This window comes from Schistocerca nitens, chromosome 2 (assembly GCF_023898315.1).
Source record: "Schistocerca nitens isolate TAMUIC-IGC-003100 chromosome 2, iqSchNite1.1, whole genome shotgun sequence".
Lineage (NCBI taxonomy): Eukaryota > Metazoa > Arthropoda > Insecta > Orthoptera > Acrididae > Schistocerca > Schistocerca nitens.
In genome coordinates, this window is record NC_064615.1 from 795,360,840 (window position 1) to 795,376,930 (window position 16,091).

The 16,091-nt window shown below is 37.7% G+C and overlaps 1 protein-coding gene across 11 annotated transcripts in view; it reads left to right on the top strand.

Annotated features, from left to right (window-relative positions):
* Positions 1-16,091, top strand: part of LOC126237049 (mitogen-activated protein kinase kinase kinase kinase 5) — a 312,327-nt gene that overhangs the window by 275,055 nt on the left and 21,181 nt on the right. For all 11 annotated transcript variants that reach the window (XM_049946813.1, XM_049946817.1, XM_049946814.1 and 8 more), the window contains 2 exons: positions 933-1,201; positions 6,878-7,070. In XM_049946813.1, coding sequence (XP_049802770.1) covers positions 933-1,201; positions 6,878-7,070 — 462 coding nt within the window. The remainder of the gene's footprint in view (positions 1-932; positions 1,202-6,877; positions 7,071-16,091) is intronic.

Consider the following 16,091-nt stretch of genomic DNA (forward strand, 5'->3'; position numbering starts at 1 on the left):
TTCAGGTGATCCTCACATCAACTTATTCTACAGTGATGACCATATATGTGTTAGAAACTTCCGTGCTGACCTCAGTTTAATATCCTGCTTTTTGTAACAGGATTTTGGCCAAATGTGTATTGTGTATGTTTGATGTGTTGTTGGACCTGAAATTTGATTTTGACTCCTATGTATCCAGAGAAGTCTCAGTGTATACCACAACGTCAAGACGGTTTAGATTCCCGGGTACTGTCTGTCTTTCAGGCAACTTGCCATATTTCAGCAGGATAATGTCCAGTCAAATGAGACAGAATATTCAAACCTAATTTGTGGAATTTCGCATATTACTTATCCCAGGCCTGCAAATTTGCCTCACCTCTTCACTTCTTCTTCATGCACCTCCAACAACCACTGTTGAATCTTAGTGGATTTACATTCAGACGGTGTGGAGGAAGAAATGGCAGGAAGGTATCTGTGCCCTCTGTGATTTTATTGTGCAGCTTTGAGAATCTCTCATAGCAGGGCAAGCAGGCATTTCATCCCATATTGAATTTTCTTGAAATCTGAGATCATGTTCAGTTCTCTTATCCTGATCATTTGTGTATTGCCATGTATGTAATTTGTTGTATAAAGTTCATTTCAGTAATATGCAACCTTCTTAGCAAAGTGATTTTCACAAAAATAAGTGTAAATACAAATGAATGTTTCAAGAATTATTTAATAAAGCCTTTGCTGTTCTAAATGCATTTTATTGCTCTTGGAATTTTGTGTTTCATGTGGTGTTTTTTATTTATTTTTTAATGGAATTATGTTTACTGAGATATGCTGCAGGACCTCTAGTCACTAATTAAAGTAATAATCAAGAGTTCTTCCTTGTTTGTGTATGTAGTAAACCACAATATTACTAGAAGTTGAACTGAATATTGATTTGTTCCCTTTCTTTTAATGTATAGGTAAAACACCGCAACTATATCGTCATGACTTGCTGGCCCTTCAGAGCAAACAAACACACAGGTTTTCTCTACATATGAACAAAATCCCAGAGAAACTAGTCCCACGCAAGTTTGCATTAACAACAAAAGTTCCAGACACAAAAGGATGTACAAAATGCTGTGTGGGCAGGAATCCATATAACGGGTACAAATATCTTTGTGGAGCAATGCCTACAGGAATATTTCTGATGCAGTGGTATGATCCACTGAATAAATTTATGTTGTTAAAGGTAATATGCATTTTACTGATGTTAGCTATCATGTTTGTATTGTCTCCCTCACAAAATTGGTATGTCTTGGTTGGTTAACATTTGGTTTTTCATATTTTGGCCACATGTCACCAGTTTCGTTATGTTTTTTAAAATATTTTTTATACAATGTCTTTTACTGTTTACTAGTGCAGTTAACATCCCTGGAGGATTCAGCTTTAGTATAATCATGTCTTTAATTCATAACATACATGGTCACAGTCATAATTTTGTAATGGAAAGACAGTTTTAATGATATTTTCTTTACAGAGATATAAAATTATACAATTTCCATTTTTTAAACAATATAATTGCCTCTACAGTGTAAAGTTGTCATTTTCTTGTATGTAACAGAAATTATCGTCCTTATATTCTGCACTCATAATATACTAACTGAATCGAGTTATTTTAGAGAGTAGTAGTGTAGCAGCTACTTCGTTAGCCTCAAGTTGGGTAACAATTTCTGTACTGGTGTGTGATGACCCCACCTTAGGTACCAATTGTGTTGTAGCCCTCCTGTCCGATCACCCATTTGGATTATTGTTGGGCACTAGACTGCTGAGGTAAACCAACAACAATCATGTATGGAGTTGGAAACAATTACATGAAGGAAAACAGGCTGATAGGGAGCCACAAGTTAAAACAAACAAATTCATTATTAATTTTTATTTCAAATGAAACAAGAAACTTAAACAATTGCCCAGTACCTTTCCAGCTGCTAAATCTTGCTGAGAGAAAAAATGCTACATTGATTATTTTATGTCCAATTGCATTATGCATAAAAATTTTAGCTGTCAGATAGTTAAGTGTGGTATGAATCCAGATCATAATCTTTCTTGCACATGCAGTCCTTTTTAATCTTTCAGTCTCTCATGTTGTGTGCCTCGTGGTTCAACGTTTTTCCTCTATTTCATACCATTGCTCAGAGTGAATATGTAATTACATCAAAGATGGGAAAGGTCGCAGTTTGTCAAATTCCTTACTTCTCCTGGAGTTATTGCTTATTATCTTCCATCTGTGCAATTCATTGTATTTCACCTACATGTTGGAGAAGGGGTATGCTTGGTGGTTTATGTCAGTTGCCAGGCATCATATATCTTCATGTACAGAAAACATCAGCTACATTCAGGGCTAGGCTTTAGTTGTAAACCACAGTGTCTGGTGTATAATATTTGTTGAGTAAAAGCCTCTGTAGGGGTATGAGGAATGTGGCAGGTTGTCCTTGGCTCCAGAAGAAAATCATTTTTATGGACAGGTGTCAAGGAAGAAGTGTTGGTAGGCCATGATTTTATGGCTGCCTTGTTGATGCAGGTGTTCTGATATCTGCTTCCACTAAATACTGTTGTAAGAGTATTAGCACTGTAGCAAATGTTTGCAGCTCTCCTTGGATTGAGAAAATCGTGGGATTTTGTAGCTATCAAGGATGGAATGTTGGTGAATTACAATTTTTTGACTGCCTTGTCAAAAATTTTGTGGAGGAGCCTTTATAACTATTTTCTTAAAGTAGGCCTCAAACAATAAAGCTGTTATTACAGTTGTTCTACTGTATGTTGAAAAGCTTTTCCTCATAATCAAATCCCATAAGTGAGACCTCGGGTCAAGCATATCTGGTAATTATTTGGGCAATTAGAAGATGACTACAGTAATCTCAAAAGAGTACTGGAAACTTTACATTGTAGCCTCCAGATGAGCAAGTAAAATTCTGCTTCTGTGTATGCTTCAACCTGTTCATTTATGCAGTGTACAAAAGATCATAGTTTGACATAATTGTTGGTCATTTTTCAACAAGAGGTGGCATAAAAGGAGGTTAGAATATTAGTGGTACAATTTTTCTGATGGAGAGACACTGGTTTAGAGTTGCAAGGAAATCTTGCTGCTCAGAGAAGTCTGCTGTGACATCAGGTGGTCCTGATCTTATTGTATATAACTTTATCCATTATGAACTGTTTGGATTGCAGACAAACTTTCTTCACTGTCAGTGAAAAGAATGTTGCTTCTGTGTGATACAAGCAGAGATAGGCTACTGTGTGCCTTACCAAGTAATGCTTGGGCATACTTTAAAGAAATGGGAAATTTCTTTGTAATTACCACAAACCCCAAAAAGTTTTTCTTCCTCACCCTCCCACCAGCACCAAATAGTGAATGTTAAAATTTGTTTTAATTGTAAAGTGGTATGCAATTTATGGTGTACCTCCAGTCGAAGAAGTAAGTGAGGTGATACAGTAGTTACGGCACAGGGAGGATTACATGGAAGCTGGGAGAGAGGAAATGGAATTCATATACAAATCCATCAATCTGGATTTAGAGTGTCTGTACAGCGATCTAGATTCAGGTTCTCTATTGTTTACCGAACTCATTTAAAGTGAAATGTAGGAACGTCACCTTTCAAAAAGACATGACCAATTTTATTCCTCTTCGTAGATCTATCTAGGCTTGTGCTCAGTCACCTGTGATCTTGTAACAGATCAGACATTAAATTATAATCTTCCTTTCTTTCAATGTTAAGTAAATACTTAAAATCATCTATGCCAAGATCAAATCCAATAGTTGGTTCTCATTATAACAATGCTCTAATACATCAATCTGAACTTTCTACAACAGTCTTCATAATTGTTGAGCACCCTTCTTAATGTTCTGATCTTGGCCATAGAGCTCTGTTTCGTTTCTGGAACTGAAGTCTCAGAAGAAGAATGTTGATTTCCATGAATGAAGAACTCCTGCTGACATGGGATTATAAATTTGTCTATTAGAATAAGTTTGAAAACTTTTTTGTTGTTGTAGAATGAAGAGATGTATTGAACCTTATAGATTTTGTTTTTAAAAACAAATTTAAATAAATGGGGCTACACTGTAAAGCTTCCTAATGTTTTTATACAAAAAGATTTGTATTTTTCATAGTTTTTGTTGAACTGCAAGCTTCATTCAGTAATTATTCCATTGTAATTTTATAACAACGTAATCTAATGTAAAATATAATTTAACATTGCAATGTTTGGCTTCAAATTTTAGGTTGTGGCCCATAAATGACAAGTTTTGTTTCCGGCTAATACTGTGTGATTTGACATTTGATTTGGTGTTTTAAGTTTTGATCTTACTTCATTTGAACATCAGGCAGTGTCAGGGTGAACAATGTTGAATTTACATTAAGCTTATCTCACGACCTTGGACTTGACCAGACTGGAATATAATAGAAGTTTGTTATCTCACAACATACAATTTTAAGTCATTGACTTAATTTACAGGTGACTCATCAAAACATAAAAATGGATTTACATTTAACAGAAGGTGTTGTTAATATAATATATTGTACTGGATAGATAACTTTAAATAACAAACTTTAATCATAAGTACATGTTCTCTCCAGCTCCAATTTTCAGATCGTCCTTCACCAACTCTTCTCTTAATAACAAAATTTCTACACCGGTTTGTCTTATAAGCATTTCCTCAGCGATTCTAAATTAATATTAAGACATTTTCTTTTTAATTTTGTTATAAATTTTCACGCCCATATACTATGGAGTTTGAGCATAAAGTTTAAGTGATGGGTAAGCAACATAAAATAATTTTGGTTCCTGGTGTCGTAATTGTGTTGAAATTGATTCATTACAAATAAATCAGGGTTTTTGTACAAATAGATTATTTCAAAGATGTAAAGTGAAGGAACACTATAGTTCAATTCTTTTATCTTGGCGGCTCGCGCATGCCCGCCCAGACGCGGGAGATTGCTGCGTTGCCAGTTGCACGCGCCAAGAGAAGCAGCGCCATAGTATAGTATAGTTCGCAAACTTCCGTTTAGGAGGGAGCGCGCAGTTTATGAAGTAAAGCCACCACGGCCGCATTAACCCTTTCGCTGCTTCAGAGACGTGCTCCCCGCATTCCGCGCTGTGCGCGATTTTGTCATCACTGCACTGCTCGCCTGTGGAGACACATGGTGTTCCGACTGCTTTGACACACTTATCATTCGATTTCACAAAATCTACTTGGCCCAAAAATTTGATTTTTACACATCTTCTTGACTGGTACCTTCCCCCCATAAATGACTTAATTTTGTTTCGATGTTCAACGCAGTTATTGTGCAGCATTAAATGTAGTAAACCATTGCACGAAATTTTGAAGAGTTTGCAGAGGTAAAAGCCCACAGCGTATACTTTCCGTATGGTCGATTTTAGTTGCCACTAGAAATTTCAAAAAATTACATTCAAACGAATAAAATTCATGAAGTAAGACACTTCGATATTGTTTTTAAATAAAGAAAATATTAAGCACCGAACAAAATTTGAATTCCGAACCTTTTGCTCAGCAGCCAAACACTTTAACAGTTACGCTAATGCACCTCGTCGTTCAACAGGTATCCTAAAGTATCACGCAAAATACCAACAAACACTGTTGGTATGACTATGAATTTCTCACGTTTCGTCAAAGTACAATAGGAAATAAACAATTACCGCTGTTCTTTATTGCGAAAAAGCGGTTGGTGAGAATGAATTTCCTTGCTATTGCCTGAATTACGAGGCTTATTGCTTGTTTGGTTTAATTAATTAATAGAATATGAAGCAGTTGGTGTAAAGAATGCTTTTTCCAAACTTTCTTTTATAGAAAGTCTGCTATCAAGACATTGCTTTTGTTCAGTTACTTTATTTATCACTGATCATTTCTAAAACTGAAGACACTCGTCCGTACTCTACACTGCAGTCGAGTTCTGGCAACGTCGTTCTCAGTTCATTGGCAGACTGTTTTTTGTGACGTCAGATGCGCAGAACGAACCTAAACTCGGCCGCCGTCGTAAATGACGCGCACTTTAGTATACTTTGATTTTTTAGAAGTGGGCGACATGATTTTCTTCGGTTTTACATTGTGCATTTTTCTAATGATGGTTTTCGAAGTGTTAAGATTCCATACATATGGTCAAGCTATCCCAAAATATAGTGTTTGTTTCCACACATTGCTCTCATTGTGGTAATTTGGCATAGGTGATTTGGTATTACCTGTTCTCGACTTCAGTTAGATATATAACTTCGTAGGATGGATAACTGTGATGAATGCTTGTGAGATACATAGCCATGTTAATGTTGTTATGAATGAGCATGAATTAAAAAAAAAAAAAAAAAAAGCACTGAGTGAGGTGGTACAGACTTTTAAAGTTCTGAAATTGTATTTTGCTTAATTTTGGTGCTGTAATTTGACTCACAGTCCAGATGTAGGTTTTATGTAGTTTCCCCAAATTACTTCAGGGAAATGGCAGAATATTTCCTTTAATAAAGCCATGGTCTTCTTCCTTCACTGTCCTCCTCAAGCTGAGCTAGTGATACAGTGCTAATGGTATTTGATGCAGGAAAATGTTTCAATCTAACTTGTATTTCTTTGGAAGAAAAGGAGATGATGACCTTGTATTTATCACATGAGATCTACTTAAAATTTTCCATCAGTATCTTCCTCTTTTCTTGATGGATGGAATGCTTCAGGTGGTTTAATCCACACATCAGGGCACATTGGCGAGAGTCACATTTACCCCACTGGATAGGCATAGCTCCGCTATTGAAATTTCATTTCCACATGGGATTGTGAACCATTTAGCATTCAGCTGGATACGTGCATGAGCCCATTTGCACCATCTTCTCACTTTTTCAGGTGTTTTATAATGACTTACTTTTGTTTCAGCACTCAGAATTCCCTTTGCCATCACCACTGTCAGTTTTTGAAATGATAATTACACCTGAAATGGAATATCCGATGGTGTGTGTGAGTGTGAAGCAAGCATATGAACAAAATAGACTTAGACTGGATTTAATAAACATGAACTCTGGTGCAAGTTGGTTCCATAGTGATGAACTAGAAGATTTAGACGGAACAGGTATGAACATCTAACTTCTATAAAACTTTTGTGTCATCAGATTTGCGGAAATGCTTCTCATGGATGGGTTCATGTGTGTAGCAGCACTGATACGAACTATTACTTCCCAATATATTTATTTCTTAGTGAAATTTGTCATTATATATCTCCTTTTGAAACCAGCTGCCCAGTTCACAGAATCAATACTAAAAGTAAGAATAATCTTTGAGTGGCTTTTGAGTCACTTACCTTGGTTGGTTTTCAATAACTTTCCAATAGCCTTAAGAAGTCTAATTATTAATAAAGTTCACTAAGCTTGAGAAATTTCATAATAGAACTAATTGCTGTGTATATATTATTAATAATATCAAATAGTGTGAGTGTTCATTAATATGTATCTAAAAACACAGATGTTGTGACTTACCGAACGAAAGTGCTGGCAGGTCGATAGACACACAAACAAACACAAACATACACACGAAATTCAAGCTTTTGCAACAAACTGTTGCCTCATCAGGAAAGAGGGAAGGAGAGGGAAAGACGAAAGGATGTGGGTTTTAAGGAAGAGGGTAAGGAGTCATCTAGTTGATGACTCCTTACCCTCTCCGTTAAAACCCACATCCTTTCGTCTTTCCCTCTCCTTCCCTCTTTCCTGTTGAGGCAACAGTTTGTTGCGAAAGCTTGAATTTCGTGTGTATGTTTGTGTTTGTTTGTGTGTCTGTCGACCTGCCAGCACTTTCGTTCGGTAAGTCACATCATCTGTGTTTTTAGATATATTTTTCCCACGTGGAATGTTTCCCTCTATTATGTTCATTAATATGACTTCATTGGACCATTCCACTTGTGATTTGAGCATATCTCATTTTTATATGTAATTATTATGTATTCTTATTTTATAACATGTTCAACATCTTAGGGGGATTTGCTCACTGTAGATCTATGGAACATGCCTACACTCCAGACAAACATGTTCAGAAGAGACTTCCTGACACTTAGTTCTATGTTTGATGTTAACAAATTCCATGATAAAATAATAGATAAAAAAATAAATGATTATGCCCTAACTTGACACCAGCTTTTGCTAATGTGGCACTTAAAGGAAAAAGAATGTCTTATAACATGTTGACTCTTAAATGCTGTTTTCTGCAGACGCTATTTAATCTTCTCAACATCATTCTCCATTTATTATAATCTGTTACAAATTAGTAGTCTGACATTTTTCGATTCCACGATTTTTGACTGTCTGGTTACACTGCCTGACATCTTGCATCACTAGATATGAACAGTTATTTCAGATAACACTAAAATTTGCCTCTGGATATACTTATAAAAATGAACAGAGAATACATTTCTATTAGTATTTGTTCTTATCTGGTGCTCCACTACATATGAATTATATGTCTACTGCCAAAACTAATTGTTCTCAGCATGCACATGTTGTTGATGATCAATTAGTGTTCATTAAAAAATTCATTCCATTTTGGTGTGATATTTATTAAAAAATAATACATATGAAGCAGTAGATACTGTGTTCCACAATGAATTGTAACTGGACAGACTTTTTTTACACAGTTTCTTGCCAATAGAAATTAATTCAGTGTTTGTGAACCTGCTTCGTCATGTTGTTGCTGAGGTTTTCGATCCGAATATGGTTTGTTGCAGCTCTCCATGCTAAAGTATGCCGTGCATATCTTTTCATCTCTGCATAATTACTGCAACTTATATTCATTTGAACCTGCAAACTATAGTCAAACCTTTATCTTCCTTTTACAGTTTTTACTCCACACACTTTCCTCATTTACTGAATGGGCAATTCATTGGTGCATCAGGCTGTTAGTTAGCGACTGATCCCTTCTTTTAGTCCTGTTTTTCCATACCCCCCCCCCCCCCCAGACACACACTGTTTGATACAGTTCCTCTGTCTTGTTATTCAGTCAGCACATCTAATATTCACAATTTTTCTGTAAGACCACATTTCAAAAGCTTCGTTTCTCTTCTTGTCTGCACTGTCTACCATCTGTGTTTCACTTCCATACAAGCCTACACTCCAGGCAAATATCTTCAGAAAAGATATTCCAACAGTTAAATTTGTATTCAGTGTTGACAAATTTATCTTTTTTCAAATATGCCTATCTTTCTACTGCCTGTCTGTATTGTATGTCATCTTCACTTTGACCATTGTCAGTTATTAGGCTTCTCAAACAACAGAACTCGGCTAAAACTTTTTCTGTGTCATTTCTTAACCAGTTGTCTGATTTAATTTGTTACATTACACTACCCTTATTTCACTTTTGTGAGAGTAGTGTTATAACCTCTTTTCGAGACATTATCCACTCTGTTCAGTTGATCTTCTGTGTCCTCTGTGGTCTCTGTCAGAATTACAATGTCATTTCCAAACCTCAGAGTTCTAATTTCTTCTCCGTGAGTTTTAATTTCTTTACAAATTTCTCCATGCTCTCCTTCACGGCTTGCAGAATATTCAGCTTAATAACATGAGTGACTACGAACCTGTCTTGTTACCTTCTCAATCACTGCTTCTCTTTCACACCTTTCAACTCATAATTGCAATCTAATTTCTGTGCTAGTACCAAATAACCATTCACTCTTATAATTTATTCTTGCTGCCTTCAGGATTCCAGACAGTGTGTACCTGTAAACACTATCACAAGTTTTCTGTAAATTTACAGATGCTACAAATGTAGGTTTGCCTCTCTTGATTCTTTCTTCTGAGGTAAGTTGTAAAAGCAGGATTGTATCAAAAGTTCATACATTTCTCTGGAATGGAAACTTGACATTCCCTGAAGTTGGATTCTACCAGTCCTCTTATTCTTCTGTAAATAATTTTTTTTTCAATATTTTGCTGCTGTCGCTTATTAAACTGATGGTTCTGTGTAACATCCACATCTGTTGCATTTCCCTTCCTTTGAATTTGAACTATTACGCTCTTTTTGAAGTCTGAGAATATTTCACCTTGCATAGCAGATGGTGTAGTTTTTTCGTGATATGTTCTTTACCAAGGATCTCTGTAATTCTCAGGGAATGTTGTATACCCCTGGTGCTTTGTTTCAAGGTAGATCTTTAAATTATCCATCAAATTATTCTCACAGTTTCATTTCTTCCCTGTCCTTGTTGTCTGCTTCTTCTTGCCTTTCCATAATATTGTCTTCATGCTTATTTCTGTTGTATAGCCCTTTGGTAATTTCCTTTCTACTTTTCAGCTTTCCCATCTCTGGTTTTCCATCTCAGCTTTACTTTTCTCCAAAGGTTTCACAAATTTTTCTATAAGTGGCATCTACCTTTCTTATAGTCATGCATGCTTCTACAGCTTTATATTTCCCTTCTAACCATTCCTGGTGTGCCACTTTGCACTTTCTTCCAGTCATATTGTTTGAGGTTTATTTTTCCTTTTTTCTGCTTCATGTGCTGCTATGTGTTATTTTTTCTTTTCATAATTTAAATTCAATACATTGTGTGCTATTCAAGCATTTGAAGTGTGTGTGTGTGTGTGTGTGTGTGTGTGTGTGTGTGTGTGTGTGTGTCTGTAAGTACTGCATACTACATAACAAATTTTGTGAAAACATTTCCTATGCTTAACCAAGCACATAGAGAGGGCACCATGAATTGTCTGTAGTGCAAGGAGAAAATCATGCATTGTGAAGAGGCTAGTGCATAGGTCAGTGAAGGTGTGAGGTCTAGATGACTTTCTACACCAACAGTCAACTACAGTGGAGAAAGAGTTCATATGGTGTTAAACAAAGTCCATGAATTAACAGCTAGATATACTGCTCAGAAAGAGACTGATATGAACTTGTCCTGTGAAAATTTAAGTTAGTGAATTGCAAATATTTCTGTTTGCATTACTGCTAAAGGGAGGAGGAGGAGGAGGGAGGAGGAGAGGGGGAGGGGGGGATTAGCAGGGGGAGGAGGGAGGAGGGTTTAATCAGGAACAACTTAAGTCGCAAAAAAAACACTTCCATAACAGTGTGCAGGGGAAACTTGCTTTGCCCAAAGAAAAACAAATGTTAGGTGAAGGTGATGTTCTTTGATTGCTAAGTGGCTATGCATACACATTCATAGTAGACTCTAAACAAATTGTTATCACAGAATTATGTCAAGGTGTTACAGTGATTGGAAGGGATGTTCTGTTTAGAGATGACAGATTCGACCATTTTTGCCATGTGACTATGAGAGTAGCAGTGAGCATTTTTATATTGAAAATGGATGACAACCAGAAACTGTTATAGCCATTTTAATATGATATGCAAATATTTGGCTGCAATAAACCTTTTTTTTTTTTGAGGGGTGTTAGTTTTCAATGTTTTGTCTTGACAGCATACCATCTCATTTGTCACTACTGTTTTACATTTATTTAGTAAAACATGGCAACTCTGGGGGTTCTGCCAACCCTGCTCCACTGATCTCAAGCAAATCTCAAAACTATGGGCTTGCAAACTCTCTCTCTCTCTCTCTCTCTCTCTCTCTCTCTCTCTCTCTCTCTCTCTCTCCCCCCCTCCCTCCCTCCCTCCCTCCCTCCACTACTCTCACTCTCTCAGTTGCAACATCCCTGCCCAACAGCCCACTTGTGTGTGTGTGTGTGTGTGTGTGTGTGTGTGTGTGTGTACACACACATCATTACCAAATTTCAGCACATGTGCTCCGACAAAGAACACAATCAAATTTTTATCACTACCACCCCCCCCCCCCCCCCCCCAACCCATCTGCCTGTGCTTTGTGTGTGTGTGTGTGAATCAAATTTTTATCATCACATAAAATGCCCCATACAATCAAAGATTGTGTCATGGGTGACTTGGCAGTTCCAACATTACAAGGGATAGGCAAAATAATGTGAACAGTGGTAGTAATGGGAAGATTGTGTTTGGCTGTCAACAACGTAGGTAAGGTACGTGTCTTGCTGGAGTGTGCATATTCAGTACGCACTAGGCATCAGTGCAGGCTGTTTACGAGTAGTGCACCCTTTGTGTTAGCATTCGGAGGCTGAGGTCACCATGCAATGAAAGACCTACAGATTTCCAAAGAGGGAGGATTATGGGGGCCCGAATAACTGGAGTGCCAGTAACCAAGACAGCCAATTTATTGAACGTTTAAAGAGCAACTGTTTCAACAGTCAAGACAACCTACACAAAACATGGAAAGACATCATAGTGTAAGCATAGTAGTGGCTGCAAATCAGAATTAAATGACAGAGATCGTCATATGCTATCATGAATTGTGTCAACTATACAAAACTTTGGCGGCTAAAGTGACTGCAGAGCTCAATAGAAATCTTTGAGACCCCATATCTATTGACACTTTCCACTGAGAACTCCATAAAGCGAATATTCATGGACAAGCTGCTATACTGAAACCATTAGTGATGACAGCCAACACCAAGAAGTGTAAAATGTGGTGTCAGGAACATAAATCCTGCACGGCTGATCAGTAGAAACACATTTTCGTTATTTCTAACTTCAGGCTGGGTTTACATCTGGAGAATGCCAAAAGAAGCCTACAATCCGGATTACTTGACACTAACTGTTAAGCAGGGAGGTGAAATGTGATGGTTTGGACAGCCATATCATGGTATTCTGCTGGTCCCATCATTACTCTCAAAGGCCGTGTTACAGCCAGAGATTATGTGAACATGTTAGGTGATCGGGTGCACCCCATGATTCAAATGTTGTTCCCCAGCAATGATGCCATATTTCAGGATGATAGTCCATCTATTCACAGAGCCTGAACAATACAGTCGTGGTATGAGGAGCATGCAACTGAACTGCAGCGTCTTCCTTGGGCAGCACAGTCCCCGGACTTGAACATGATCAAACCCTTGTGGGCAGTATTGGAGCACAGACTCTAGAGCAACTTTCCACCTCCCTCATCACTACAGGAATTAGAAGAGGTTCTGATTGAAGAGTGGCATAACATTCCACTGGAGACTATACAATCATTAAATGCCAGTATTCCAAGAAGCATCACAGCCGTATTACGAGCAAATGGGGGTCCAACCTCTTATTGATAAACCATCCCAAATAAGTACATGTGTTCACATTATTTTGCCTATCCCCTGTACATACAGACTAATAAACTTACTCTGTACATGCAGACTAATAAACTTACTCTAAAATTATACTACATATGTTGTTACTTCGTCAGACATGTATTATTTGACATAGTTACCATTAAAAAATAATCTATGGTTATCTACATCTACATCTGTTCCCTGCAAACCATCCGAAGGGCTTGGCAGAGGGTATGTCCTATTGTACCAGTTACTGGAGCTCTTCCCATTACATTCACATATAGAGCATGGGAAGAATGATTGTTTGAATGCCTCTGTGTATGCTGTAATTATTCTAACTTTGTCCTCATGATCCCTATGTGAACAATATGTACGGGATTATCGTACATTCCTAGACTCATCATTTAAAGCTGGTTCTTGAAACTTTGTTAGTAGACTTTCTCAGGATAGTTGACATATATCTTCAAGAGTTTGCCAGTTCAGTTTTTCGTTGTCACTGTAACGCTCTCCGGAGGTCAAACAAGCATATGACCATTCGTGCTGCCCTTCTCTGTATACATTCAATATCTCCCGTTAGTCCTATTTGATTCAAATCCAATACTGTTGAGCAGTTTTTTAAAATGGGTCACACAAATGATTTGTAAGCACTCTCCTTTGTAGACTGATTGTACTTCCCCAGTGTTGTACCAATAAACCAATGTTTATTGTTTGCTGTACTCACAATAGAGCCTATGTGATCATTCCATTTCATATCCCTACAAAGTGTTACACCCAGGTCTATGTAAGAGTTGACTGATTCCTATTGTTACTCATTGATATTATAGTCATAGGACACCGTGTTTTTTTCATTTTGTGAAGTGCACAAATTTACATTTCTGAAAATTTAAAGCAAGTTGCCAATCTTTGAGCCACTTTGTAATCTTATCAAGATCTAACAGGATATTGATGCAGCTTCTTTCAGACAGTATTTTATTATAGATAACAGCATAACCTGCAAAAAGTCTGAGATTACTATTAACATTTTCTGCAAGGTCATTAATATGTGACATGATCAGCAAGCGTTCCAACATACTACCCTGGGGCACACCCAGTGTCACTTCTACATATGACGATGACTCCCCACCCAAGATAACATGCTGTGTCCTCCCTACCAATATAATAATAATCTGTATGTTACTACTTTATTAGGCAGATACTATCTTACATGGTTATCATTCAAGAAACCTCTTACACTGTAGTAACATTTACTCTTCACATATTTTTCCAAATCCCCTTCTGTATTTTTTTAGATATATTTCTCCTTCCAAATTTTATTTATAAATTTCATGCCAATACAGTGTGTAGTTCTTTTATGTGGTTTGAGAATGTGACTAGACAAACATGCTCTGTGTCTAGTGACATACTAATACAAGAAGCACTTGCCATCAAAAATTTTTTGTTCTCTCTTTGTGAAGATTGTAGTCTCATATACATACATGCTTGTAATGAACATTAGGTTTAGATTTTAAATTAAAGGTTAGCAGTGTTGTTTCTTTTTAGCTCCAACCATGGCTCAGATGACCTGTTTTTGTAGTGTAAAAACCTTGAATAGATTTATTCTCTCAGATCCCCAGAAAATTATACTATACCTAATGACTGAAACAAAATATGCATAATATATAGTTTTTTACAGCTAAATCAGTGATTATATCTACAGTATTATGAAAAGGATAGATTGCTACTCACAGGAAAGATGACATGGTGAGTTGCAGACAGGCACAATGAAAAGACTGTATATATTGAGCTTTTGGCCAAAGCCTTCTTCAGAAAAGAAAACACACACACACACACACACACACACACACACACACACACACGTAAGCACACCTCACACACGCTGGACCACTGTCTCAGATTGATCCAGCCAGAAGGCAGCTCTCGCATTGAATGAAAGCAGCAAACTGGAAGGGGGAGGGCAGCTGTTTAAATGCAGGTACCGGGTGGTTGGTGGGTTTACTGTGGACAGAGGATTGGATGGAGCTACCAGAGAAGAGGAGGTCAACATTAAGGAACATGGCCCACTGGGTTGAGGAGGATGAAGTGAAGTGGATGGGAGAGATGATGTTGAGATTGTGAAGGAATGAGGATAAGGTGTCTTGGCCCTGTGTCCAGATCATGAAGACATCATCAATGACCCTGAATCAGACCAGGGGTTTGGGGTTTTGTAAGGATAGAAAGGTTTCCTCTACATCAGGGCTTAACAACTGGCCGGTTTTGAGCGCGAGTACTCGCGTATGCTCAGGCCCGTGCTCGCGAGCAGGTGCAAGGTTGCTGAGTAGGGAGGGAGGGGAAATGCGCGCGCACGTTTGAATAGGGCCGCAGCGTGCCTATTGAATTCGCGCCGACTGTGTAACATTTAAAGTACTACGATCAGCTCTAACAGTTACTTCGCTGGTTAAGAATCATGTCAAGTCGCCTTTGTGTAACCCCAACCATGCTTTCGCAGTTGAACCCCCACTGGGAGGAATTGTATCTGTTTACAGAAAAAGATGGTGTTGCGAAATGTTTAGCATGTCACAAAACGCTGAATTCTTTTAGGAAATTTAATTTGCAGCGATATTATATGTCGTACCACGCGAAAGACTACGGAAGAGAAAAATGTGATGGACCAGATCATGCACGGGAAGTTATTAAACTTAAAAGGAAGCTATCCGAAGAAGATCTGGACGACGAATAAAAATCAACTGAGGCAGCTCTCAGAGTGAGCTACAAAATTGCTTTGCTTTTAGCAAAATCCCTGCGCCCCTTCACTGATGGCGATTTAATAAAAGAATGTTCGGTAGTTGCAGCGGAACATTTGTGTCCATCTCAAGTCGAACAGTTTCGGATTGTGCCATTATCTAACATAACCATTATGCGTCGCATACAGGACATGGCAGACGACGTCCATAGCCATCTTGCAAATATCTGTAAAGATTTTATGGCGTATTCTCTAGCTCTGGACGAAAGTGTTGATATCACTGGAACAGCGCAGCTTGCCATAT